Source organism: Brachyhypopomus gauderio, unplaced genomic scaffold (assembly GCF_052324685.1).
Source record: "Brachyhypopomus gauderio isolate BG-103 unplaced genomic scaffold, BGAUD_0.2 sc62, whole genome shotgun sequence".
Classification (NCBI taxonomy): domain Eukaryota; kingdom Metazoa; phylum Chordata; class Actinopteri; order Gymnotiformes; family Hypopomidae; genus Brachyhypopomus; species Brachyhypopomus gauderio.
In genome coordinates, this window is record NW_027506883.1 from 1,118,449 (window position 1) to 1,146,151 (window position 27,703).

The window sequence follows — 27,703 nt, forward strand, 5'->3', positions numbered from 1 at the left end:
TAGGTTCTGCATCTTGGAAAAGGCCCGATGTGTTCTGAACAGAGATGTAGAATGCCAAGCGTACGTGTGTTACATGACAGATAGTGATGCATACGCAAGCCATTTACTAGAAGAGAGGGTTCATCTTTTTGTAAAGTAAGTGTAATGCAGTGTACAGAAATGTCATTAGGACAGCTAAAATACTGAAGATCTATAGATCTGATCTGCTCTCCCTCCAAATTTTGCAAGAACCAAAAATATTTTCCACATCATCTCTTAAAGTGGGTATAAACTACATGATTTTACGGTAGTCTACAGTGATTACACACTTTTGCTATTGTTATAACAATGATGCATGATAAAGCTGGTTTCAAAGTTATCACACCATAAAAACACGAATTTACACTATAGTCCCACCTGTAAGGAAAGTTTTTAAACTTGGGAAATGACAAGAACGAAGAGTCTGGATCAGGGGTCGGCAACCTTTGAGACATGAACTTTAACATGTCTAGTCAGACCCTCCAGAGTTTCGGGATGTTGCGATTTGCAACTTCAACGTAAATTCAAGCAAACCCCGCGAATTCAGGGCGGTGTTGCAACTTCAACCAATCACCGCAACTTTGCCGCAAATTTGACCCAATCACTGATGTCGTCTTGATGTGACGTCGACAAACTCCCGCCTTACTTCCGTATATACGTTCAAGAGGAGCAGACGAAAGCAGCATGAGCGACGAAAATAACGGCAAAAAGATCGGGAAAAGCATTATCCCGGTACACTACATGAAAGCGGGGGTAAACTGGGTTTTTTTTTGGTTTTCAGTGTTTTATTGTTTCACAACGATGGGTTCATACATGTATTTCCAACAAGTTTAACATTTCTAGTACCAGCCCATCCACTCCAAGTCTTTTAAGAGACGGAAAGTCCATTTCTGCCACCGAGCTGTTGCACTTCGAGGGATCATTGTGCATTCTCTGTCCCAACACCTGTGTTTCAGGGGCCGGGGCATACAAAAACTTGAGAGGGATCATTCCTGCCCACATAGAGTAAGAGAAATAAAATCATTGCTTTAAGTGTTAAAACCAGGGTTAAAACACAGGATAAGAAGCATAATACCCATAGGGAGATCCAAATAAATAAATGGACAATAAATACATGGGTAAATAACAGGGTTGCCGATTCTCACACATTGAGCGTGAGACACACGCATTTGACCGTCTTCACACGCTCTCCGAAAAAAAATCTACTTTATTTACCTCTGATCCACATCTATGATTCAATGAGTTACTAGTTCGCTCTGGCGCCAACCACCGGCAATCGATCTATCGCGACATAATACTTAATTTATATCCATTTTACACCCCGCCCGGTAACAATTTACGTTCGCCACCCCCTCCAGGTTCAAATCTCACTCCAAGCGAACTTGAAAAAGTTGGCAACCCTGCAATTAATAGGTAAATAGATAATTACAAAAAAAAAGCAAAAACACACCGCAACTTGCATCGCAATATTTTTGAAAAACACCCGCAACATCAAACATTTTAACCCGCAACAATCACAAAAAAGGCCCGTGAAATCCTGGTGGGGCTGGCTAGTCAATGAGTGTGTCACTATCAACAAATTAAAATAGAGGGGGGGGGAGGTGTAAATGGACACAAATTAAGTATTATCTCGCGATCGATCTCCCAGTATAAGCGCCTCCGCCGACCAGAGCGTTGAGGAGCGATTTCGATTGGAGGATCGTGCCAATTAATTTTTTTTTGCTGATGCTGGTCCAGCGTGTCGCGTGCCATAGGTTGCCGACCCCTGGTCTGGATAAAGGAGTTCAGTATGAAATCAAGCGCTTTAGTGTCATTTATAGTCTGACGAATCAACAGGACATCTCTAATTCCTCTTTCGACATGACAAATACGATAGATGAGTCCTTGTTATTCTCAACTCAAATAAATATTGTAAGCATGGGTTGGAAAAACAAGAATTAACAGTACACCCATTAGCCTTCACAGAGTTACAAGATAAACTAGACTGGATTTAAAACTTTGACAATAATTGGTTCCTGAGGCAAAACTCAAAAGTACAGCAGCCCCAACCCGTAATCAATGGGAGTGGAGATCAGGATGACGGAGGTACAAGCAAACACACTCTGACAATGAGGATGAACTGAGAATAAACATGATTATTCAATTCACACACACCTACGTACACCCACAGCCACCGAATCTCTTAGAGATGTACTCTGAGCAAGCGTTCGTGATCTTTGCACGTGTGCGTATGTGTGCACACGCAGGCACACGTGCACTCCCACTATGCTATTCTACAGCTGTATCAATTATTACTGGCTGCTTAGGCATAAATTTGTTACTAACTGGATTTCCAATTTTCACTTTCACATGTTAAGCAGCCAGTGGTCAGTAATAAGAGATGCGTCCTGATTTAAGGACTCACATGCACAAATACAGTCATTACTCAGCATAGAAGGCTTTACAAGCCTAAACAAATGGAGACCCGTGTTGGTCTAGTTTAGCACAGTGTCAAACAGAGAGCGTGGGACTGTGTGCATGCTGGACTCCAGCACACCTCACACAACACTCCTCAGGTAAGCCCCACGCCCCACGTACAGCTCACCTGTCAGGTAAGTGCCGAGTGAAATGTACGACCAACACGCACCCTCACACACCTTCTGGAATGGAGGCGAGAAGCCCTGGTACAGTACTTCAGAACAACACTTGACGTCATAGAGCTAGCTATACATCTTGAAGGGCTTATGTCAAAAAAAGAGAAATGGTCAGAATACGCACAGCACAGAAACTCAGACGCGAGTGTCTTGACCAACGTCTTGGCCTTCCAGTAAGCCTTCTTGAGGAAGCCCAACTCCGTGCGTGAGCACACTGTGGTGGTGAACAGGTGTAACACAGTGCGCTGTGACAGCAGGCTTGATGCGCTCTTGGTCCGCCCGTTTGAACGAGGCAGCCGAAAGCGGAGATGTGTGCTCAGGAGCATTAAAATACAGTGAAGGATTCTATAATACAGCAGGACAGAAGTCATTCGCTCTCGTCCAATTACCGGCCATCTGTTCCTTTCAACCTGTAAAGAAGGAGGGGAGGAGATTGACATGGAGGACACTGACCAATCACAGTGAAGTTCACTAAATGTGTCATAGCCGCATGGAACCACATTTAATAAGTGTATCACACAGCACTAGTTGTGTTGTAGTGTGTGTGTGTGTGTGTGTGTGTGTGTGTGTGTGTGTGTGTGTGTATGTAGTCACTGGACCTGTAGGAGATCGGCAGTAGAAGGCTGTTCTTCTTCAGCGCCTGCACTTTGTTGAGGGTGTCAGGGTCCAGTGCGATGTAGCAGCGCCGTGCGTAGTCCAACAGTTTCTCCTTGGACGGGTCAAACTCTCCCACCTCTGCCAGTTTCTCTGGGGCCACCAGCATCAGCTCGGCAATAGGAGTAGTGGAGGCCACGGTGTTGCGGTCCACACCGTGGATCTGAAAGGCCTTGGACATGTTCTTTAGCCGTTGGTACGTCACCAGGATCTTCTTATAGCGGAACAACACGCCTGCAGCATCCTTCACTGAGAAAGGAGACAATGATGAGCTTGGTTTAACATTTGAGTCATTACGGACTCCTAAAATACTTTGAAATTGACATTAATTTTAGCCATCAGTAATCTAACATTCACTACTTCTCCCAACCAGTTTCTCCATCACCACTTCCTTTTTCAGCTAAACAGAAGTCCAGATAAAACCAATGCCATAGATAGATGCCCTTGAAGATAGATCTCGGGTCGTAATAAGCTTCTTCTTTTCTTGTGTACAGCACTTTGAATTGCCAGTGTGTATGAAAGGTGCTGTATAAACAAACTTGCCTTGCCATGTTTCTTAAAACTTTAGAAGCTGCAACGAGCTTCTGAAGTGGGAGTCTCACCTCTCTGTCTCTCCCTCCCCCTGGCTATCCTGAAGATCCTCCTCCTCTTCAGGGCGGGGTGTCCGCTGCACGGCCTCCCCGGAGCTCCCATGTTACGCAGCGTCACGTTCTCCGACATCACATCTTCCCCTGATATCATTTCTTCTTCATCCAGGTACCTGTCCTCCAAAAATTCCTCTTCCTCTCCCAAAAGTGAAAGGGATTCTTGAGGAGGGAGTGAACACCGCACATCAGCCTCAAAAACTAAACATTTTATTGGTATGCTATGAATGTTATGTATATAGATGAGTTAACATTTTTTATGTACATAAGGGGTACACAACACCACTCCAGAAAGACACTAAAGGAGTTTAGCATAGCTATGAATATATGATCATGAAAATAAGATTACCGATTAATCTGAAAGAAATAAAAACTGCCCCAGTGCACAGTACAGGCACACACACTCACACACACAAACACAAACACACACACACACACACACACACACACACACCTGGCAGGTCATTCATTGATCTGTTGTTAGCGCTGCTGCTACTGCTTCCACCACCATGACCCTGTAGGAGGGGCTGAGAGTGGGAGGGGCCAAATATGGCACTGATCTGCGCACTGACTGGTCCAGAGCCACTGCTCATGACCTTAGCATTGGCTGACGGCTGCTGGGTGGGCCTCTGTGGGAATGACTGACGGCTGGCTGAACGCTGGGCCTCTCCTTGCTGATCTACAATGTTAAACATTATTTTAGTAAAAATCTTAATGCCATTATGGATTTTGTTTTGGAAAACAAACAGACAGGGAAAGAGATTGTTTACCACGTTCATTCTCTCGACGCCTCCTCCATGAAAAACTGTGGCAATCATTACCTACAAATATACATATAAATAACAAAATGTATATAGTAAATATTTCTGTCTGCAGACACACAATTAATGAATATCAACAATACATATCTATTATGTCAAAATCCTGCCTCCATATAGCCCTTTAGGAAAACTGACTTATTATTTCTTCTTATATTTTTCCTCTCCTGCCATATTTTCATAATTTGTTTCCTGTATACTCCCTCACCTGTCTGTCTGTCTGTCTGTCTGTCTCTCTGTCTGTCTGTCTGTCTCTCTCTCACTAACCATTGCTCTCCTGACTCTTGGTGGAGAATATGAAGCGGTCCAGTTGGCAGCGTAAGAAGTCTCTCTCCTCCTCCAGGTCTTCAATGCGTTTCTGCAACCACGAGTTCTTCTCCAGGGAGATCTGCAGCTGTGTGCGCAGGTTGGTGATCAGTAGATATGAGCTGGCAGGACCCGGGGGATCATTACCTATGATGGGAATTAAGACAACCACACACACACACACACACACACACACACACACACACACACACACACACACACACACATTCAGGAGGAATTTCAACACTTGGGAGAGGTCTAGACACAAATTCAGACAAATCTGATTGCTGCCATTCTGTCATAAAACTGATATCATGTGTTAATAAAACTAATGAGATGAAACATGCAGTCTAGACTTAGCCATTGTTTTTTTTCACAAATGTAGTAAAAATGTTTCAACTCTGTAATAAACAGTGGTCAGATGTTTGAATGTTATATTTACAAAGCACAATAGACTGAAACCCTACATGTCACACTAGAATAGTGATTATCAACCACTGTGCCTCAGCACACCAGTGTGACGCGATACATCGTCAGGTGTGCCGTAGGAAATTGTCCAGTTTCACTTAAGTGGTCAAAAAATATTTATATATTAAATATTTAAATATTTAGTCACTACAAATGATTTGACATTGTTGAGTGTCTGTGCCTGTGCCAAAGTGTTGGCTGAGTAAGTAATTAAACATCAATCTTTGCCAGCAGGTGGCAGTGTTGAGTATTATTGAGTATTATTGAGTAGCACAATAATAACGACCAACACAGGTGCAGTGAAAAGAAGTGTTGCAGTGGTAAGACGTACAACAGCGATGGATAAATATTTGAAGAGCACATTTTCAAACTCTGAACTGGGCCCTGCAGGGAATCTAGCAGCACCGATTCTGATGTGCTTAGTGTGTGGGGAAAAGCTACACAGTAGTGCTGTGGTCCCAATCAAGTTTTAAAGACATCTCCAGACGAAAACACCCTTCCCTTCAAAACTAGGGACTATTTTGAGAAGCAGGTCACTTATGAGAAAACCCACAAGAGATCCGGGAGACCTCTCAAAGCTAGCTACTTAGTGGCTGAAATCGTAGCCAAATTACTCACTGAGTGATGTGTTTCATTAGGCTACAGTGTGTCATTCAGTAACGTTTTTGAGAGGTGGTGTGTTGCAGGATTTATTATGTAAAAAATGTGCCAGGGCTCAAAAAAAGTTGAAAAACACTGGACTAGTGTCACTAAATTATCCCTTTTTTCACCCCAACTTATTGTAGTGCTACCATCTCCATCTATATATACATTTTCGTTCTTAATCTTCAAGGTTTCACTGTTAAATAAAAGTAGTGGCGTATGTCTGATGTGCTCAAACTTACCTTCAAACGTCTGTTCATTCTGGTTGTAGAAGCTGCCCTGCTGCTCAAAATTGTTCTCCTCAAAGGGAATAGAGATTTCATATGCATCTTCGTTTTTCGGGGCTATGGAGAGGCAAAACACTTTTAGAAGAAAAAAAAAACTGAAAGCATGGCACAGATTATGGACATTGATTTAAGGTTTTACCATCAGTGTTCTCACGAGCTGCAGACCATGAACAGTAACTGAGTGAGTTACACATTTACTATAACTATAATTATACTATATAACTATACTATATAACTACAATATAACTATAACTATACATATGACATTTACTATAACAGTTATTTTATTAGCCTGTAACTGAAGAATGGTTTACAAACGCATTTTACTGATTGTTTGCTTAATTCATGTAGATGTGCTTTCTCAAAAACAAGACAAAGTTAGAAAATGTCAAGGTAAAAAGATTAGAAAGCCCTACTTTGCAACTCTTGTGAACTGGCATGCTTCCTCGTGTTTGCCTCTGCATCGTTCATATTTCCGTCTGCCTTAACCTCATGTGTTGCGGGACAATTATTTTTAAAAAGAGAAGCTGTCATCAAAAGAGACTGCCAATGTCAACTGCAATTTGAAAAAGAAAGGAGAAGAAAGGAGTTAAATTATTATCATAATCAGCCAACCAAACGTGATATGATAGTACACAGACGGGCTTGAACATAGACCATTAACATAGGCCACTAACAGACCACTAACACAGACCACTAACATAAACCACTAACACAGACCACTAACATAAACCACTAACACAGACCACTAACACAGACCACTAACACAGACCACTAACATAAACCACTAACATAAACCACTAACACAGACCACTAACACAGACCACTAACATAGACCACTAACACAAACCACTAACATAGACCACTAACACAGACCACTAACACAGACCACTAACACAGACCACTAACATAAACCACTAACATAGACCACTAACATAAACCACTAACATAGACCACTAACACAAACCACTAACATAAACCACTAACATAAACCACTAACATAGACCACTAACACAGACCACTAACATAGACCACTAACATAGACCACTAACACAGACCACTAACATAAACCACTAACACAGACCACTAACATAGACCACTAACACAGACCACTAACCAACATAAAACTGTCCACAGTCCAGGACGTGGCACGTAAAGAGTTAAAGGTGCCGCATTAACCCTCGTTAGCTCGGGGTCGTTTCAATAGCTGGGTTACCCCGGGTAATTACCCAGCCGGCTGGGTTATGTGCGGTTAGTTAAGGGCCACGACGTTACCGCCGTGCTGGTTAGAGAACACCTCCTTCTCCACAGCTAGCTGGCTAGCCGCTACTAGCAGAACTGCCCTGGCCTGCTAGCCAGCGAGCTAGGTGGCTAACACCGTTACTCTCGCATTTCTGTCAACACGACAAACAGAATTACACAAACCGTTATGTGGTCGTTAACTTTTTTCTTTCTTTTTTATTTTTTGTTGCCTAGCGCATTAGCTAGAAAAGCTAATTCAACGCGCGTCTACGCGAATGTACACTTAGCTAAAATATCCGCAGCTAACAATAACAATTAAAACGTCTCTCTTCGGCGTTGTCATGACGCCCTCGAAAATGACGTACTTCCGCTGCCGAGTGCTTCTGCACATGCTGTTTACTGCTCTTGTTAAACAGAACTGTATTCTGTACAAGTTGCAAACGACTGTATGCTGAAAGCGTGTAGACACCCTTCCTAATTACTGGGTTAAGGTGTTTCGGCAGCACCTGTTCTAAACAGGTGTCTAAAGTCAAGTCCATGAAGCCATAGAGAAACATTGTCAGCACAGTAGGTTGTACAGAAGACCTCAGTGACTTTCTGTGGTACCGTAAAAGGATGCCACCTTTGCCACAGGTCAGTTCAGGAAGCTCACCTCTGGAAGCAGCATCAGCACAAGAATTGTGTGCAATGACCTTCATGAATTGAACTCCATAACTAGGCAGCTGCTTTGTATATTGCAGAAGACTGCAGTCAGAAGACTTAAGCGTGAGCTGGATGGTGTAAAGTATATCACCCCTGGTACCTGGAGTGTTCTCTAGAGTGATGAATCCTGGGTTAGGTGTCACTCTGGGAAGTTCGGTAACAAGGGAATTACACAAACAAATTCCTTGGAAGCTTTGAACTGTCGCATCTATTCAGTTTTTATTTTAAAATAATAATAAAAAAAAAAAATCAAAAACAACAAAAGAAAAAATAAGTAAACATGGCTATTATCAGTTAACTACAGATCATATCGGCTGATAAACCGGTGATCACATTTATAATTTTTTTTAATTCAATTGAGTGTAAATGTGCACTATACTTAATTTATTAAATTCATGAATAATGAATTTTGTTAATGCAGATTAAAGTACACTGGGCAGTCATTTAGTCCACAACACATCTTCCATCTGTGGGAAACATTGGTAGCTAGGTTTCATGCATTGGTGAAGGTTGACGAGTTTACCTACTTAGGGTTGAGGGTACAGAGTAATGGAGGAAGTGAAAGAGAGGTAAAGAAGAGAGTGCAGGCAGGGTGGTGTGGATGGCATAAAGTGTCTGGGGTGATCTGTGATAGAAGCGTGTCGCCTAGAATGAAAGGAAAGATCTATAGGACAGTAGTGAGATGTTGTATGGACTGGAGACAGTGGCACTGACAAAGAGACAGGTGAGGGAGATGGAGGTGTCTGAGATGAAGACTTGAGATTCTCATTTGGAGTGATGAGGAAGGATAGGATCAGAAATGAGTTTATTAGAGGATCAGCACATGTAGCATGTTTTGGAGATAAAGTTAGAGAAGCGAGATTGAGATGGTTTGGACATGTACAGAGGAGGGAGGAGAGGTATATTGGTAGGAGGGTCTTGAGGATGGAACTTCCAGGCAAGAGGAGGAGAGGTAGACCTAAGAGGAGGTTTATGGATGCAGTGGTAGAGGATATGAGAGTGGCTGGTGTGTCAGTGGAGGACACTCAGGACAGGGCCAGAGGGAGGAGTTTGATCCGCTGTGGCGACCCCTAAACAGGAACTGCTGAAAGAAGAAGAAGATGCAGCTTTTAGCTAGCAAGTAAGAAGATTATTAGATCTGGCTGGAAATTGTGACCATAGTTAGGTGCTGCGTACATCGTAGTATTTTAAATGTGCAGTGACCTAGCTACCAATGTTTCCCACAGATGGAAGCTGTGTTGTGGACTAAATGACTGCCCAGTGTACTTTAATCTGCATTAACTAAATGAGAGCCATTTCACACAATAATAATTTAATCGTGGAGTCTGGTGAAACATTTACCAAAACCAACAGATATTTACAGTTTGCCTGGTGCGACTTGTTTCCAGTGCTAGACTGAAAACAAGCTTGTCATCTTGTAAAAACAAAGGCATGTTTATATCAAACATGATAGCTAACTACCAGAGGTGTAGGTTAACGTCAGACTATTGTCATGGTTACAACTGAACGAAAGGATAGTTATATACTTGAGTTGTGTGTATTTGTCAGCGTAGAAGATCACAAAGACATAAACATATTTTTTAGAAACTAATACACCAGTTGAGATACACTGGTTAACTGCAATATGGTAATTAATGATCAGCTAAAACTAAATTATTGTTAAGTCCTTGTGATTGCTGAGTAATCCTTTAAAGTTCTGTTCAGAGGTGTCAATTCCAGGTTCAGAAAGTGAAAGTCCTCACCAGGATTTTGCTCAGGCTTCCTGGATTGTGTTGATTCCACTAATTTTACCTGGATTGCACTAATTAGAAAATCTAGCAAGCTTGAGCAAAATCCTGGTGAGGACTTTTACTTTCTGAACCTGGAATTGACACCTCTGGTTTTAGTTAAACAAAAAACAGGACACATCACATCTTCAGTTCAGAACCCAAATGTCCAACATGTGAGCATTAACACGTGGTCCGCAGAGCTGAATCCAGACTGACTTCACACTGATTCTGCTCTCTGTCAGTCACCTTTACAGACCCACCCCTCCAGATCAGGCTGTTCTCTACCTATTTAAAAACATTTATTTGCAAACCTTTAGACAAGTGGATATACAGCTGAGCTGTTGTGGTGGAAGAACAATATTTCAGTTATCAAACTTGAGTGAAGCAAACAGACTCAAAAAGGTCAACTTTATTTATTTCATTTAATCAACTGTTTTCATGAGCTTGGCCATGTAGCACTCAGTTTAAATTTACTTTTTATAACCAACACCATCACAAACCAGATTTACAGACATGGTGCATTTTATCACATTATTTTACTTAATTGCATTTTATGTTTGTTGTTCTTCTAATTATTTTAATATATATGCCATTTTATTTATTTATTATTTTATTGCTTGCTTTCTTCTCTGTATTCTTTAAAGCACTTTGAGTTGCATGTATGTATGAAAGGTGCTATACATATAAAATATAATATTAGTATTATTACATTTTTTGTGAAGCAAAAGTAGAAGAACCCCTTCCAGAACATGATGAAACCTTGAGAACAACCCACCCCCTGGTAGACCGATAATACAACACACAGTGCAATAAAGCAATTCAAATGATGAGCTCATTTAAGAAAGACAGTACATATGTAATTAATAAATAGATGAAGTCATGAGAAAAGCTTAATGGTTGAACAGAAGTATTGAGATTAATCAGAAGTGACCAATTAGTAATGCAGGAGTATGACCATGGGCGTGGTAGTGGGGGGAAAAGTGGACCTGACTACCCAGGGCCCGAGTAGGGAGAGGGGCCCATTTTGCTCATGTGCCTCGTTTACTGGCATTTATAGGGGCCCACTGAGAGTTGTACAGGGCCCAGAATTAACTGCAACGATCCTGAGTATGACCACATCTAGTGAGAAGGAAGGGTCCATGCATGGTCATGTCAGAGGGAGAAACTCTACACAGCCTGCAGCTGTATTAATGCTGCTAGGTTAACTAGCTAACTGCCCAAATGTGAAGAGTAGTCATATCAGCCTATATGATCTGAAGCAAACCATGAAGTCTCAGTCATTACCTTGTCTTACCTTGTTCGTGGGCGACTGGGCGGAACACAACAGCGGGTGAGGCTCATTGCCTTAAAGCGGCGATTTTAAGGCCATTTGATGGACACAAAAGGGTGTATTTTTTGTGTAAAACCGTTTTTACCATTTTGCAAAAAAAAAACGCATTTAGTTTTATGTTAATTGAGACTACTTTGGTTGTCCATAAGGGGTTTTAGGAAGGATGTTGGTGACGCATTATCAGATATCACATCGGTTAGTTTGATACTTAGAATATTTTCAGCTGACATGCATGTGACGAATTGCATCCTTGTTGTTGAACTACTAAAACCTTAAACCTGTCTTACGTGTTTTGTGGTTAGGGCGCAACAGAGAGTGTGTGTGTGAGTGTGTGTCACATAGCAGTTTGTAGTACAGGCACACAGGTGGATCCGGGAAGACATATAGATCACATTATTCATTTTTGGAAGATAAAAAAATTGATGATTAGGAGGAGCGAATTTGACAGGTGAGTGATCTCCCGGTGATTTAACTTTTGTCGCAAGACCTCTATATCTGTGCACATGATTGTAAGACGTTATTTTTGGGTTATTTCTTCACCCCCTATGACTTCCTCATACCTTTGACAATTTCTTCATGATTGTAGGACATCTGATGTAACTGTTAAGACACGTTTATGTTTTATCCGTGCCTTCGATGTCAGTCTCTGATGAACTCTGTGTGATCAATATCCTCAGATGTTGGGTAATTTACATAAAATGTTTGCAATTTAACCGTTTCCATTGGCCTTTTTAATGAATGCCCTACCTACTTTTGTTTGTTTGCTTTATTTCACCTTTACAGTCAGAAGATCGCTAGACCGTTGTTTATTTGTATTTCTATCAATACATATAGATTGTACTGAATTCAAATGAGCCTGTATAAATTACATTCACAAGTGCATACACAATTGAAATCTTTATTGAAAGCATCCAGACAATCCCTGGCCTTTAATCAGTTCATTCATAAATGTCCAAAGGTTGTTCCAGCATACACAGAGTACTGGACTCTAGTAAAGTCAGTGAAGTTGACGCACCATGCTGATGCCTGCAGTGGTGGACAATAATGTACAAGGAACTAAAATGTATGAGTCTGTACAGTTGACCACTCCTAGATTAATGGAAACTTAACTACTTGTGTTCTTGTCTTGCCACTATCCCTGTCCTTTCTCTTCATATGTCTATTCTGACTAGGTCATTATGTCAACAGGGAATGAAGGGCTGGCCCACTGTAAATTCGTCTTGGTCTTTTCCATCGTTATGGACCTCTTTGGGATCACTATTGTGCTGATTGGAGTCTTTGCTCCACTAGAGGTCAAAGGTCGTGACTTTGGTGATTTGCTGGTATATTCAGGCACGGTTCTGGTCATGATCTCTATGGCTGGCTGGGTCATGTGGTACAGTGGGAACATTGAAGGCTTGCCCACCGAAAAAGACCTGGAACACAAACGTAGTCCCGTGGATCGTCTGGCACGGTCTCTCAGCCAGCGTATACGGAAAAGCCGTCATCATCACCCAATCTCAGACCTCGATCGACTGGGATAGAGACATAAAACTACCAAGACTTGATGTTCAGTTTCTGAAGCGTCAGATCTTACTCAAATAAAGCATGATGAAAATATAAGTGATAGTTGCACTGGACAATTTTGATACGATATGATATGCTCAAAATACACAGAATCATGAGAGAAAGTCTCTAAACCTGATCATGGTTATGTATGTGGAAGTCTTATAATCAATGAAAAGACAGCAAATAAAAGATTGTCAAAGCTCTACTTGCAGTGCACCAGCACTCTGCCTATACATAAAATGAGAATATGTTGTTGATATATATTTATTCTTCTGTGAATTAATACCTTTTGTTCTTTAATGTACCTGTAAAAAACACTAAGGACATACCTACATGGAGACCATTTGCTAAACTGTGTATAATGCATAGTCTATATTAAAGGTGTCTGTCACAGGAGTATTGGGTAATTTTCCTTGTTGTTCTTTACATGATGAACCTGCAATTGTAAAGACACCTATGGGCCTGGATAGATCAGGGGTGAGTTTCCCGAAACGTTCTTAGCGTTAAGTACTTCTTAACCTCATACGTTTCATACTAGGTTACGAAGTACTTAGCGCTACGAACGTTTCGGGAAACCCACCCCAGATAGATTCAGTATTAAAGTTCAATTTAAAACACAAGTACCTCCATGTGGGGAATCTGTTCAATCACTTTCATAATTATTTGCTACTTTAATAGTGGAAAAACAGCTCTTGCTCCTTTAATGTTTATATATATTACACACACACACACAGTATATACCAACCAAGTATAATGTTACAGAAAACATGCAATTCTGAGGTTATTGTCATTTTAATTGCAACATTTAATATTTGTAATAAAAATATTGTATTTACAAAAGTAATTTATGTTTTTTCACAATACAGTTTGAGGTTTTGTCTTCACAAGCACATTTCCATAACATTTGGTTTGCTCAATAATTACCATCTGAGGTCAGTCTTTAAAAAACACCCCAAACAAGTCCCAACTCTTGCTGCTCTCATTTTTACATGTTCACTTGTTCAAATATTGCAAAATCAAGGTCAAATAACAAAAACATACAATATTCGACATGAAAATGAAACCATAGACAACAGTACTTGGATCACTTTAAATCACCTCAAGTCCTAATAAAACTACATCAAAATCTTGAATAAGATGTTTGCTAATTTAGTGTATCAACACGAGCCTGTTTGTACATTAACAAGTCTGAGCTCATCTTCATTTGCATAGACTCATCTGCTGTGGATATTAGCAGCTTCACTGTGGAGAGCAACCATCAACCATCTCCACACTGACATTTATACAGATTGTCAACTTGAGATAAATCCATCCTGAATGTTAAAAGTCCCTTTTTAAAATGGCTTCACATTATGCATGCAAGCTACCTTTACATGCACAAATCACAGAGATGTCATGATAATGATGTTAATAAATATAGCTCTCAATAATTTATAGTCTGCGGCAAATCAGGATTTAAAGAAAAAAATTCACAAAAACAGACGCAGACAAACTCAATAGGTGTAAAACATGATGGCAGCTAATCACTGGGGATTTTCCATTGATGAGGCTCAGCAAACACAGAAACTAAACAAAAACTACACTGCAACATTTGTCATCACATAATAAAACACAAAAGGTCGACATGCAGTGGTCATCCTCTAAGAACACTCAGCATCCCAACACACACATTTAGCCTCTTGGTAATAGGCAATACAGGAGTGTCTGTCACCTAAATTTGCCTTTTTTAAATCTTTGCTTTGTTGATATCTTGGTGCAGAAAAAGGCAGGTGTTCAGACAGGACAAATAAAATGACTTTGGGTGAATATCAAAACCTATGAATGCCACCATTCTCAAAGGCAGGGGTTAGGAACTGGAGATGTTGGACTCTGCCAGATGATCATGTGACTACGTTCGGACCTCTGTGGTGTGGCCTCACTAGCTCCATCACTGACATCATCTCCTGTGGGAGTGGGAAAATGTGCCAACAGTCCTTTTAAACGTGCACAATTTGTAACTTGGAAAATTTGGTTGGTTACGGTTAGCAATCAGTTATGTTAATTGCTGGCTAAAGTTGGGTACAGGCACAGGTAAAGGGAAATATATGAAGCAGACTGTGCTGACTCATGGTTAGGGTGTCTCACCTATGCGGAAATTAATATAGCCCTCTCCACCACTGAGAATGAGATGAAGGAACGGACCAGCGCCATCTGGTTTAGGAGAACCACAACATCCTGAAGAATGTCAAGAACAAAAGAGAGATGGTGTTGAGGTAATGACGGGTGCTAGAGGAGATGCTGCTTCATATACTTAATGTCACAGACTCCAAGTGATGTATTTGATTATGTCTCTTGAACATAAATCAATCGGTGTGCTGACCTGGAGCAGAGATGATAAATTTCACTGCATGCCGGTGGCCATGAAAGCAGAGCTGAGCTGAAGTTAGAGTGCAGTATGGTATAGAGGACTCTGAACCTGCCCGAAAAAGAGACGTGAGAATCTCACATATTCAATCCAACTCCCTGAAACTGCAATAGGCTTTTAGTGACACAAGCCTGCTGCAAAGACACAGACACGTACTGCAGAGACACAGAAGTTGAGAATACGAAGTCGAAACCGAAGTATGGCAGGGCTTAAAACTTACTGAGTGACAGTGGGACAGAGAATATAGCACCACTTGCTGTGCCCACCCACAGCCGTCCGCTCACCACGGACATGGCAGAGATCTGAAGGGGAGACAGTGACAAGAAAGCAGGACCTGGGGGAGAACACAGATATGTTGGTGTTATCTGTTCATTCAAATCAGTGGGGAAAAAAAAAACACTGGAGGACTCGTACAAAGGGAGCCTAACTCTGGCCATCAAGGGCCCGAGAGCAGAATAATCTGGTGAGTTGGGTGCCCCCTGTCATACAACAACATTAATTGCCATGAATGCTCTATAAAGAACTTTAAAAAACATTTAGAACTCACCCAAGGTCTGGGTGATCATACTGGTCACATCAACTTCCTGCAGGGGCCGTCCAGATATCCAATCAAAAAGCCTGAGGCTAGGATCTAGACGACAGGAAGCCCAAACTCCACTTCCTGCTGCACAGAGGAAGCGCACCTGCTGCTCACTCCGAACAGACACCGTGAACGATTTCTATAGTGTCAGAAAGAGAGAAAGATCAAAAGAAGAACAGAGGAACGGGAGAAATTGAAGTTATAACGTAAAATCCACTTCCATTAAAGTCGTTTCGTTAAATACATACCTCTATTTTCCGATCCACGACATCGATCATGTAAACTTTGTTCCAGTACCCCACCCACAGACGCTCATTCTTCACCAAGCAACAGCGAATGGGCTGCAAAGGGGGTGTGCCCAGTGAAAGTGTGTCATGTGACTGAAGGTCCCATCCTCCTATTAAAGTGAGCAATGGTGTCAACATGTATAGCATTCAGGACTGTAAACAAACATGAATGAAGGAGTTCAAATGACAGGAGTTCACAGACCCGCTTAAACCATTCAGACTTACCTGAAGAGTGTCTGAAAAATGCAAGGGTTCCATTGCCTAATCCAGCAATCACCTGACCTGGCGAGAACCTAGCGAGAACATTTACATTAGAAGCAACCGTATGATCTTTGCTTAAAATGTGGAAACGGCAAACAAACACTTACGTGAGCGAATGCACTCCTTCACAGAGACTGACGGACTGTAAACAGCGGCCCCTAGAGGCAGAGGCTGGATGCACAAACACGCTGTTGACAAGGTGAGAACATGTCAAAAAATGCTTTCATCAGAGGTGCCTCATACATTCAATGATTTCAACATGATTTCAACATGATTTCAAACATCATTTGAAAAAAATTTTATAGTTGAAGAGAACCACAAATGTACATACCCCCCATCCTGTGTTCCAATCCACACTGTCCCTGAAGTTCCATCTTTAATAAGAGATGAGATTAGGGCAGAAGGGAGGATTAAAGGGGAGTAGGGAGGATTAAAGGGGAGTAGAAGCAGTGGGTTTAGTGGATACAGACTAATAAGATCTTCTGTAAAGTCCATTTGACAAAATTAGAGTTACTTAATCCAGGAATTAATCCCCAAACCCAAAATTAAATATCAAAACTCTAGAGGCAAGTTGATGCAAAAGTGATGATATACGTGACAATACTGTCAATAATAAATTATGTACAATTTCAAAGTGACTTCTCCAAGCTGTATGTCAGGGATGCTTTATTGTCTGAACTGACCGGTGGGCGGTACAGCACAAATGCACAGTGCAGGAGAACTTGGCGGGAGGCTGAACTGGTCCAGGATGGTATTGGATCGTGCCGGGTCAATCACTGTGACGTCACTGCTGGAGGCAGGTCCAGTAATGGCCCAGACTGAACACTGGGATTGGGTGGGGTGTGGAATGTGCACGAAAATGGCCGACAGGTCAGGACACGTAGAAAATGGTGGTGATGAAATGCTTGGCTGTAAGTTGTAGTAAAAACTGATCCTGGACCAAGAACCACTGGTATGAAATTTCTTGGAGCAAAAATGCTGCAAATTTGAAATTCAGTTTGTGTGGCTGCAGATGATTAAATATTTGTTTCTATGATTTGCTGTAATAATCTGATAGCCAGTGAGTTGATCCAAAGTCAGTGTTTAAGAATGGAGACTTTAACGTACGCTCTGCTCTCCGGACACTTCTGGTGAAACTGCTACAGCGCATGTCAGCTGTGAGAAAGACAAATGGGCAAATACCTGGGTTAATATCTATTGATTATCAATAGCTGAAAAGCCTAAGTAGGAGGTGATCAATACATGTTGCCCAAAGATGTGAGCAATATTTGGCTACACGCTACATTACTCCATCAAAAATGAGAGAAAGTCAGAAAGATTAAATGAAGTGTTGCTCAACCACACCCCTCCCCCACGATGGGTCATCAAAACTCCTTAGTGACAAAGGCAAGGAGTTACAAAACTGAGTTACGATGTTCCGTGGTTACGACATCTCCCATTTACTGTATAAAGCCTTGTTTGGACTTAACTGGTTTTGCATAGTAAACGTCGTAACACAAACTTTTTATTACTGTTTATTACTCCTGTTTCGTTTCATAATTAAATGTAATTTATATGTGTTTTTGCTAATTACTGTGTTAGTACAGATGTTAGGATAGGACAAGTGCTTACAGCATGTTATTTACATACAGTATGTACGTATGTTCTGACTTACACCATCAATTGGTTTACAATGCGATGTAGGAATGGATCAACGTTGAGGACCCCCTGTATATAGTATTGCTGCTGAAATAGTGTAGAGCAAATTCTAACACAGTTGTCCACAATAAATCACTTGTCACATCGACTTAATCTGTTACGATTAACTGGGTTGGCATCTGTTTTAGACTGGTCTAGTGTCTTCCTGTTTGATAACCTAGAAAATATCAAATCCTAGAGGTGTAACAACCATGCATTCTGACAAAAAATGTCAGATGGTTATTCTGTGCAATTTTGACCAGCTGATCTTGAATATGTTGCACAAACTGCCATAATGTCAGAATGTTTCACAAATGAAACAATAATCTGAATGATTCATTTAGTCACTCAGGACCCATTTAAGCATTTAATTAGCCAGTAATTAATGATCCATGTCTCTTTTGCACTTTTTCTCCTCTGACATTTTGCTATTTGCTATTTATATTTTACATTTTACTTCAATTTTTATTTCACCTTCTGTGGAGTCCTGGATTGTTCAGCCTGGTTGCAAAAAACTTTCATCTAATTCATCAAATACGTTCTGCATATTTAACAGTAATTCAACTACTAGTAATGTCATACTTTACTAGTAACAACCAACAAAACAACAACAACAACGTGTGTCTGACCTTAGCAGAAGAATCTCTTTGGTCAAGCAATCTCAACTGTGTGAGGGCCGGCACGTTTTTAGGTTCCTGAGGTGGATCGGTGCTCTGATCTCACACACACACACACACACACACACACACACACACACACACACACACACACACACACACACACACACACACACACACACACACACACACACACACACACACACACACACACACACACACACACACACACACACACACACACACACACACACACACACACACACACACACACACACACACACACAGTCACTTAGGCACAAGAACAGTTGGGCAGCACCTGTGCTGGTGAAGCATGGAGGTGCAGGTGTGACTGTGTACCTGTGGGTTCATGTGTGAGAGGGGCGTGGAGGTGCAGGTGCACCTGTGGGTTCATGTGTGAGAGGGGCGTGGAGGTGCAGGTGTACCTGTGGGTTCATGTGTGAGAGGGGCGTGGAGGTGCAGGTGTACCTGTGGGTTCATGTGTGAGAGGGGCGTGGAGGTGCAGGTGCACCTGTGGGTTCATGTGTGAGAGGGGCGTGGAGGTGCAGGTGTACCTGTGGGTTCATGTGTGAGAGGGGCGTGGAGGTGCAGGTGCACCTGTGGGTTCATGTGTGAGAGGGGCGTGGAGGTGCAGGTGCACCTGTGGGTTCATGTGTGAGAGGGGCGTGGAGGTGCAGGTGCACCTGTGGGTTCATGTGTGAGAGGGGCGTGGAGGTGCAGGTGTACCTGTGGGTTCATGTGTGAGAGGGGCGTGGAGGTGCAGGTGCACCTGTGGGTTCATGTGTGAGAGGGGCGTGGAGGTGCACCTGTGGGTTCATGTGTGAGAGGGGCGTGGAGGTGCAGGTGTACCTGTGGGTTCATGTGTGAGAGGGGCGTGGAGGTGCAGGTGTACCTGTGGGTTCATGTGTGAGAGGGGCGTGGAGGTGCAGGTGTACCTGTGGGTTCATGTGTGAGAGGGGCGTGGAGGTGCAGGTGCACCTGTGGGTTCATGTGTGAGAGGGGCGTGGAGGTGCAGGTGCACCTGTGGGTTCATGTGTGAGAGGAGCGTGCAGGTGCAGGTGCACCTGTGGGTTCATGTGTGAGAGGGGCGTGGAGGTGCAGGTGTACCTGTGGGTTCATGTGTGAGAGGGGCGTGGAGGTGCAGGTGTACCTGTGGGTTCATGTGTGAGAGGGGCGTGGAGGTGCAGGTGTACCTGTGGGTTCATGTGTGAGAGGGGCACACTCCAGCCCTGCACCTGTCTCTTCCCCATAGCTCCCCACACATGAGAGCGGATCTCCCTGTACAGCTCCCTCCTCCTCAGCCTGGGAGACGGGGCATCCCTGGGAGGACGGAGGAGAAGGAGCACACCACCCTGAGCTCAGACCCGTCCGCAGTTCTTTTACGGTTTTCTATCTGAACAATTGGCAAAAGCTTCCAAAACACTGCACTCATGGACACGTGAAACGGAGAGGAAGCTGTCCTACTCTGTTTGTGATTGGTCGACGGAAAGGTGATGTGGAGATGCCACTTGTAACTGTGGAGGCTGTGCTGTGGGCTGAGGGGCCATAGATGCCCCTGGAGGGAGCTGGTCCTTACTCAGACCGAGAAAGCGGTTAAACCTGTGAGAAACAGACCAAAAAGTGAGGAAAAAAGTCCAGGATGATCATATTTCGCTCCACATCACAGGCCAGCCGATGGGTCTACCGGCAGTTTAAAAAGGGAGAAACGTCTCACACCTCTTCCATACGCTTTTCCTGTTACCCGGGATCCTTTCTTCATTAGTGGCTCTATACGAGAAGGTCAGTATTAACTGAGGGGATATTCATATTTTTGGTCTGTGTGTGAATATACATATTGTGTATATAGAGACACAGACCGAAGGTTCTGGGAGCGGCGCACAGCTTCCTGTAGTTCAATCAGACGCTCTTTGTACTGATTCCTCTCCATGACCACCCGTGCCATCTCGGACCGGGAGAACCGGCGTCGTGCGGTAGGAAGAGAAGCCTGAACAGGGTGAGAGAGAAGGGGCAAGTCGACATCTACATGTAGAAACATGGCAAAGTAATGTTTTGGCTGTTTTGATTTCCACACTCAATCTAGTGCAACGCAGTGCATTGGTAAAATGCCATGAGACACAATCTTAGCCACGCCGTGGGGATGGTGCGGGTTTAAGAAGGACATCTTAAGAACATGAATGTGCACCCGGTATGTGCAAATACAAAAGCACACTTAGACACGAAGATGAACGCACGCTCACATCAGGGTCCTCAGTCTGAGCCGCCTGCAGTTCGTCACGCAGCCTGTCAGGAGAACGAAGGAACATCAGACCATTTACAATAGTTATAAAAATACAGAATTACTGAGAGAGGATGTGAACTATCCAACATGGCTGCTTCTGCCACAAACAGGTCACACATGCTCATTTCTGCCAATTGAAACTCTGACTCCGTCAGTATACAGATCATTATATGTACACTGCACATAAATGGTCAGATTATGTCTTTTCTCTGCATCAATAAAAAAAAGAAGAAAAAAAACCACACACAAATAGGCCATTTCAACATTGTTACAGTATTTGAACACATGCCGAACAAAGGTGATCTCAGAGAACGGAACAGGACCCTTATTTGTAAATCACAGAAACAAACGATTGGGAATAGATCGTACAAAAGCAAATCTGCCAACGTAGAAGAACAGAACATACGTAGCGGTTTCCGTTACCGTTTCGTTTCCTCCTCCATCTCCTTTGTTTTGGCCTCCAGTCGATTGATGGTTTCTCGACAAGAAGTCACCTCCAGATTCAGAGCAGACCGTTCATTGGTCAGTTCCTCTACACGCCAAATCAGAGCTTTACGAGCAGTATCCACCAACTCACTGAGAGAGAGAGAGAGAGAGAGATAGAGAGCACATAGCTTAATTAATGGAGTACATCCTGTTATTTTCAGAAAAGCTGAAAGCATACTTAGAACCACAGATGTATTACAGAACAAAACGAAGCCACTAAATAAAATTCAGCTTTATTTTGTTACATTCTCATTTGTGACTGCAGACAAGAGAAATGAGTCTTTGCCAGTAATCCTTTGAACTGAAACTTCGGGGATTGTTTTGGGTTAAAGTCACATGGTGAGATGTCAACAAGATGAAGAGGTTAAAATACAATGAAGTTGCACATATAGGTAACTACAAACAGCATCTACCTTGCGTAGAAGGGCTGGACTGTACTGTAGCACTACCACTACAGGAATGTAGGTTTTCTACAAGATGGGTAATTATGTGTACTTATAGATTGCTATATAATAATGCACAAGTAGCAACTATAGCTATAGTATACAATGTATTGTTAATGTAGATAGACAATTTGATGCGGTCACACAATGTATACTGCAAATGGTGATGTTTTTGAACTGATGTACTACAATATTGTATATGTAGTATATTTATATATTTATATATATATATATTTACTGTTACTAAACACTAACAACTCTAATAAGGGGCTCAAATTCATATTCTGAAAGTGCAATAAGAACATCTGAAATAAGAATGTACTGACAACAACGGAAGTAGTCCTTACTGGGTGCGTTTCAGTTCCTGATACTGTGAAAGAATCTCCTCAAACTGGTCTGTGCTGCCTGGACAGGAACCACAGACATGATTTTATAAAAACCACACCCAGGTACGACACTGGCCACACGCTCAATATGGTTCAACATTGAATCTTCAGTTATAAGCCAAACGCATACAAAACCCATTTGATTGGGTGAGTTGGTGATACAAGGACCCACAACACACCCACCTCTCGCACACACTCCTCGGTCAACACTCTCGATGTATTCCTGGCTGAGTTCTGAGAGCTCCGAGAACACTGAATCTGTGTTTCTCATCTCCCACTCCAAACTGTCAAAGTTCTTCTCTTCCTCCTCCTCCTGCTCCCCCCGTTTCTCATCAGGGTCCTTCTTCTCGTCCTCCTGATGTCCCTCTTTCTCCTGGACATGTCTCGTCTCCTGCTCCTCTTCTCTGCCGTCTGTTCGAACAGGAGTGCTGACAGAAAGGGAGACAGTGACCACCTTGACCTTGTGGCCAGGGCCACTGATGATTCAACTGAGCGAACCTACTACAATACAGGTTGTGAAACCCTAGCTTTAAGGTGGCAGACTAAACCTCAACTGCCTTCATGTTAGACTATGCATAAATCATGAACCGTCAGCTTCAGCTTATTGACGGCCTGAAGTCACTGTGGCGTGCGATTCTAAACCCCAGTGCAAATCTATAATGTCGTGCAATGGATATTTTTGTAAAACTGGCAAAATGCTAATTAAATTATACAGTAAATCGGCACCTCCAACCTTCTATTATAATTCTTCCTTTATTAACGAGAGAATTATCTTAACATATGTGAGGAGAGACTGCAGTTATTTATACTGCCCAGTAAACAACTAGATGAAAAAACAAGCACAAAATGTTCAGTTTAAGGATGAGACTGCGTTGTTCTCACAAGTTGAGAGACACAAGGCAGTCAGAAAAAAAAGAAAAAGCAGAAACAATGGGTTTCTGTGCTGCACCTTGCTTCAACAAAGTCCTGGAACTGGGCCAACTCCGGGGTGGAGCTGATGAGGGTGTTGATGAAGGACAGATCAGCGAGCGTCTCCGCCTTGGTCACTTCGCCGTCCTTGGTAGCTGGCACATGTGATGGAGCAGGGTCAGGGTCAGGGTCAAGGTCATGGGTGACATCAGGTGCTGGTTCATGCTACATCACAGGGGTGAAGAGAAAAAGAAGGAGCCATTTGAAAAGCTGGTTTCACCCACGTCAAACTCTATTGACCAGGAAGTAAACTAAACATGGCTGACAATCTTTAGGTATTGTGTCAGTTCACCTGTTGTGTGGATGCACCATGCGACTGCTCCTGAGTGAACGCAGCTTCAGTGTTTTTGGATGGAATACGATTCCTAGAAATAATTAAAGAGTCAATAAGCATTAGAACAGGAAAGATGCCAGATGTTTTACTCTCCCACAAAGGTGATCACACTAAAGGTTTTACTTCCTGCTCTGATGGCAAGCCATGTGACCGGCACCAAGACGTGAGACTTTTGAAACATGTGAGATGCAAAGAAAGATACTGCTCTGTCTGCCTCTGAGACAACAAGAGTGGTAGCACAAAATTAGGTAAATCAGAATAAATCCAGCACATCAGGCACATTTACTCAGAATAGCACATTTACTCAGAAGAGCTCTTGTACATGAAGCTAAAATAAAGAAGAGGACATGGAAGTGTGAGCGATCATCTGTAGGGACATAAACCAGGAAATGAACTGCAAGGGAACCTTAGAGGGAAGACATCCTTCTCCTGCTCCTTCCTCCTCTCCAGCAGATCACGGTAGGTCAGCGCTAGCTAAATGAAGAGAGGGCCAGAGAGAAAGAGTGGGTGAGTGAGAGAGAGAGAGAGAGGGTGTGTGTGTGTGTGTGTGAGATAGAGAGAGAGAGAGAGACAGGGAGGGTGAGAGAGAGAGCGAGCGACAGACAGAGAGCGAGCGACAGACAGATAGCGAGCGACAGACAGATAGTGAGCGACAGACAGATAGCGAGGGTGAGGTGAGAGAGGGTGAGGTGAGAGAGGCTTCAGCAGGAGCACTAATATGTTTAGCAGTGAATGTCAAGAGAGCAGCAACTGACCTTATTATGTGCGTGTTTCAGTGTGCTTAATTCTCTGGATAAATTTGCCCTCTGTTCCTCCAAAGCTCCCACTGTAGAAAACAAATACATGAGATTTAGGTCAGCAAGAGATGAAGGTAAACAACCAATCGCAGGCCTGCCAACACCGTATGAACACTTTCTGACCGTCATTTAAGTAATATGGGTCTCATTCGGTTAATACAACAGTCTTGCTTGTTATAATATGCCCAGCTACAATTAACCTCCTTCAATGAAGTGGGAAGCAGAGGTAAATGGCGCAGTAGCTCAGTCAAACCCTTAAATGGTGCACCACTGAGCACGTGGGTCTGTCCTGGCAGCCAGCGCTTCACTTAGCACACACAAACTAAGGCAGCTGAAGGTTGTCTGGAGGCCACGTCTCACACTGGTCAGCCTGCTCTCTGGCTTTCTTCTCCAGATCTCTCTCCCTCTTCTCCTTCTCCTTCTCTCTCGCACGCATCGCCCTCCTCTCTTGCTCAAATTGGTCATCCAACTCCAGATAGCGCTGCAGAGATTACAAGGGACCAATTAAAGATGGACAAACAAACGGACTTTGACCATGCCTGGTGAAATGGGAAATATCACAGTTAATAATCTGGCATCTTCTATTGGGGGGGTTGAGCTTCTGCGGACAGAATTTAACCTCAAATCTCAAAACTGAGGTAATAATAACAACAACATACTTCTATCATTCAGAAATCATATATTCTGTAGAAGGTAGTAAAAATGCGAAGATTTATTTACATATTTATTTATTTTTTATGTTTGAATAATACTTATGCCACTGTGATTCTAGATTGACTGATTAAACTAAAGGTGAGGCAGTCCATATAGATAACGTTCAAAAATTCAAGCTGATGTTTTCCAGTCCAACACAAATGGCGTGAACTCACCTCCTGATTCTCTCTCCTCAAGGTGCGCTCCCTCTCATACCTCTCCAACAGCACCTTCCTCTCCTCATACTCCTTCTCCAACACCACCTCCTTCTCCCTCAGCTGGGACCGACAGCTGGCCAACCCCTCCAGAACCCATACCAGGATGGGGAGCAGGGACTCAACCACATCTGCCCCGTGAATATCTACCACGGACTACAGGACAAGAGAGGGGAAGACAGGAGACATTAGATGACCCTCCAAAACAGGGAATAGGACGGAGGAGAAGACAGGAAGCACAGTGTAAGGGTGAAGAAAGAAACAGACTTTACTGACTGCACACAGTGACCTTATTTGACTTTTGTCTAATTTGAGTGTCTTATCTCCATACACAGCTGCGGTCAGGAAGAGCAGTTTACTTCTGCTGGTGCTCTCGAGGGGCTTAAAGTTAATTTCCTTACCGAATGGTTATCAAGGCAACATTTTCTTTATAAGAGTTGGCCTACTACTGTATGAATATGTCTTGTCTTGAAGCTGTTCAACATTATTATTCAGCCTGGCACATGAGTGACAGGCATGTAGAGAGGAAGTAGGACTACGGTGAACATTTCGATTGGTTACCTGGAGTTCAGAGTACAGTTTTCCCGCCTCCTCGCTTACAATGTTTGGGTCCAGCTCCAGGTCTCCTGTTGCACCCAGGAAGGCTTCACCGTACTCCATGCCTGCTTGTTCCGCTTCGTCCAAGGCGGATTGACAGACTTCACACTCCCTTTACTCTCTCTCGCGAGCTTGCATTTCCTGGTGTGAACACCTACTCGTCTACCACAGCTCATTTATACTGTAGAACACTGTCTGCTTCTCCCTCATCCATTTCAGGATTCACACACACACTAAAGACTTTATCGAATCAATCCCAAATACTGACACTACATCAAAACCGTCCTAGCTAATATCCGGTGGAGTTTTTGTGGCCATTCTGTAAAAGAGGAACAGCATAATTTCCATTACATACATGCCAAGAATATGTTATACTAAAAAATTAAGTTTTTGTTCCTTGTGCATAACCTGTACATGTTAGGATTATACTTCTACACAAACAGATATGTTTAAAAGACCACAAAAGGTTGTGGCCAAGTGGTTGTACTAGTAACCCCTAAAGAGAACATTTCTTCTCTGATTCTCAACAGTTTACTTCACGTACTTGGCGACTGGTTTGAGTGTACAGTAGTGTCAGCACCACACCAGTGCGTGAAACAGCGGCTTTTAGAGACCACACACACACACACACACAACCGTACAAGAAAGGAGCTGCACATTCAGAACACAGCGGCAAGACGAGGCCTAAATGAATAATACACAAACCCCAAGCACAGGCGCGTGACAGCAGCCCGCGCGCACGCGCACGTTCGATCGATCGTGTAATCAACATTTGGACAAAAAAAAAAAAACAAGCGCCCACGCAGACGCGCGCTCACCTCCGCCTCTCTACCGTGGGCTCGACGCAGTTCGGTGTCTTGCTCTTAGTAGTTTCCAAGTCACTCTCTTGCGAAGTGATATCAATTACTCAAACCAGGTAAAAAAAAAAAAACAGACAGAGGAGGCGTGGAAATGAGCCGTGAGCGCCGTCGGGTTATAACCTACCAGTGCAAAGGAAGGAGCAGAGTATCCAGTGGACGTGTGCAGCACGGGACCTGACGTCTGCAGGGGCAAAAAAAAAACTTTGCTGAAACTTGAACGTTGACACGTGACGGGGAGAGGGTAACCGTCACGTGACCAAGAGCACGAAAACCCCAAACCTGACTGTGCTGCACATTCCGGACCTTGTGCACCAGCATTTACTGGATTGATCCAAGACGCGACGTGGGGCTGTGCGCCCGTATTTGGGGAGTGTGACCCGCAGCAGTGACCCGTTTCAACACCACGTCACGGGACCAGGGGGACACAGGGAAGTCCTGCCCTCTTTCCCAGTTAGACCATGACCAGTAGTTAAATCCACGGAGGAATTATGACAACCACTAACAGGTGACAGGTAGCCGTTTTTTATCTTAAACGTGGTAATTTGACTAAGATTACCACTGCAGATTAAACGTTTACATAGCTACACTGAAACAGTAAAACACTAACATAAAAGCTACGCTAACAGTCTTGTTTTACTATACTACAGCAATGCCCAACTATCTTTATAAATAAATAATCGTTTTAATTCCTATCTTAGTGGGGACATTAGCTATATATATATATATATATATATACA

General features: G+C 42.9%; 2 protein-coding genes and 1 long non-coding RNA gene across 8 annotated transcripts; 1 reads left to right on the forward strand and 2 right to left on the reverse strand.

Annotated features, from left to right (window-relative positions):
* Window positions 1–40: 40 nt before the first annotated feature.
* On the reverse strand, window positions 41–8,051 carry ccdc106a (coiled-coil domain containing 106a). Of its 2 annotated transcripts, none has more exons than XM_076988375.1 (9): window positions 7,896–8,051; window positions 6,887–7,026; window positions 6,426–6,527; window positions 5,035–5,220; window positions 4,720–4,770; window positions 4,404–4,628; window positions 3,908–4,111; window positions 3,251–3,554; window positions 41–3,061 (listed from the first exon to the last, which is right to left on the reverse strand). In XM_076988375.1, the coding sequence occupies exons 2-9, from the start codon at window positions 7,002–7,004 to the stop codon at window positions 3,037–3,039; spliced, it is 1,215 nt and encodes a 404-aa protein (XP_076844490.1). In that variant the 5' UTR covers window positions 7,005–7,026; window positions 7,896–8,051; the 3' UTR covers window positions 41–3,036. The 2 variants fall into 2 exon arrangements, with proteins under 2 accessions (XP_076844490.1, XP_076844491.1); XM_076988376.1 differs by having other exon boundaries at window positions 7,588–8,046.
* Window positions 8,052–8,057: 6 nt separating this feature from the next.
* LOC143489392 (uncharacterized) lies at window positions 8,058–13,457 on the forward strand. 2 transcript variants are annotated; one of them, XR_013124668.1, is made up of 4 exons: window positions 8,058–8,345; window positions 8,453–8,570; window positions 11,816–11,961; window positions 12,686–13,457. It is a non-coding gene; the product is annotated as an uncharacterized LOC143489392 (long non-coding RNA). The 2 variants fall into 2 exon arrangements; XR_013124669.1 differs by having other exon boundaries at window positions 8,456–8,570.
* Window positions 13,458–13,768: 311 nt separating this feature from the next.
* Window positions 13,769–27,164, reverse strand: LOC143489385 (C-Jun-amino-terminal kinase-interacting protein 4). Of its 4 annotated transcripts, none has more exons than XM_076988371.1 (28): window positions 27,091–27,164; window positions 26,071–26,425; window positions 25,471–25,665; window positions 24,962–25,082; window positions 24,560–24,630; window positions 24,211–24,278; window positions 23,763–23,835; window positions 23,451–23,635; window positions 22,685–22,929; window positions 22,463–22,520; window positions 21,610–21,762; window positions 21,140–21,188; window positions 20,765–20,892; window positions 20,625–20,675; window positions 20,373–20,507; window positions 20,102–20,228; window positions 18,900–18,983; window positions 17,701–17,748; window positions 17,277–17,418; window positions 16,925–16,967; window positions 16,701–16,781; window positions 16,558–16,625; window positions 16,294–16,442; window positions 16,013–16,184; window positions 15,686–15,799; window positions 15,421–15,516; window positions 15,186–15,275; window positions 13,769–15,004 (listed from the first exon to the last, which is right to left on the reverse strand). In XM_076988371.1, the coding sequence occupies exons 2-28, from the start codon at window positions 26,167–26,169 to the stop codon at window positions 14,895–14,897; spliced, it is 2,955 nt and encodes a 984-aa protein (XP_076844486.1). In that variant the 5' UTR covers window positions 26,170–26,425; window positions 27,091–27,164; the 3' UTR covers window positions 13,769–14,894. The 4 variants fall into 4 exon arrangements, with proteins under 4 accessions (XP_076844486.1, XP_076844488.1, XP_076844485.1 ...); XM_076988373.1 differs by lacking the exon at window positions 27,091–27,164 and adding an exon at window positions 26,925–27,082 and having other exon boundaries at window positions 21,146–21,188; XM_076988370.1 differs by lacking the exon at window positions 27,091–27,164 and adding an exon at window positions 26,925–27,082.
* Window positions 27,165–27,703: the final 539 nt, after the last annotated feature.

Excerpts from the sequence above, each read along its gene's own strand:
- ccdc106a (XM_076988375.1), bottom strand. The coding sequence starts at position 7,004 with ATGACAGCTTCTCTTTTTAAAAATAATTGTCCCGCAACACATGAGGTT. Across the intron at positions 6,528-6,886 it reads CAGTTCACAAGAGTTGCAAA|CCCCGAAAAACGAAGATGCA; the intron begins GTAGGGCTTTCT and ends GCCTCTCCATAG. Across the intron at positions 4,629-4,719 it reads GCGTCGAGAGAATGAACGTG|ATCAGCAAGGAGAGGCCCAG; the intron begins GTAAACAATCTC and ends TTAACATTGTAG.
- LOC143489385 (XM_076988371.1), bottom strand. The coding sequence starts at position 26,169 with ATGGAGTACGGTGAAGCCTTCCTGGGTGCAACAGGAGACCTGGAGCTG. Across the intron at positions 24,631-24,961 it reads CAGAGAGCAGGCTGACCAGT|TGGGAGCTTTGGAGGAACAG; the intron begins GTGAGACGTGGC and ends TGTTTTCTACAG. Across the intron at positions 16,782-16,924 it reads ATTGGAACACAGGATGGGGG|CGTGTTTGTGCATCCAGCCT; the intron begins GTATGTACATTT and ends CCTTGTCAACAG.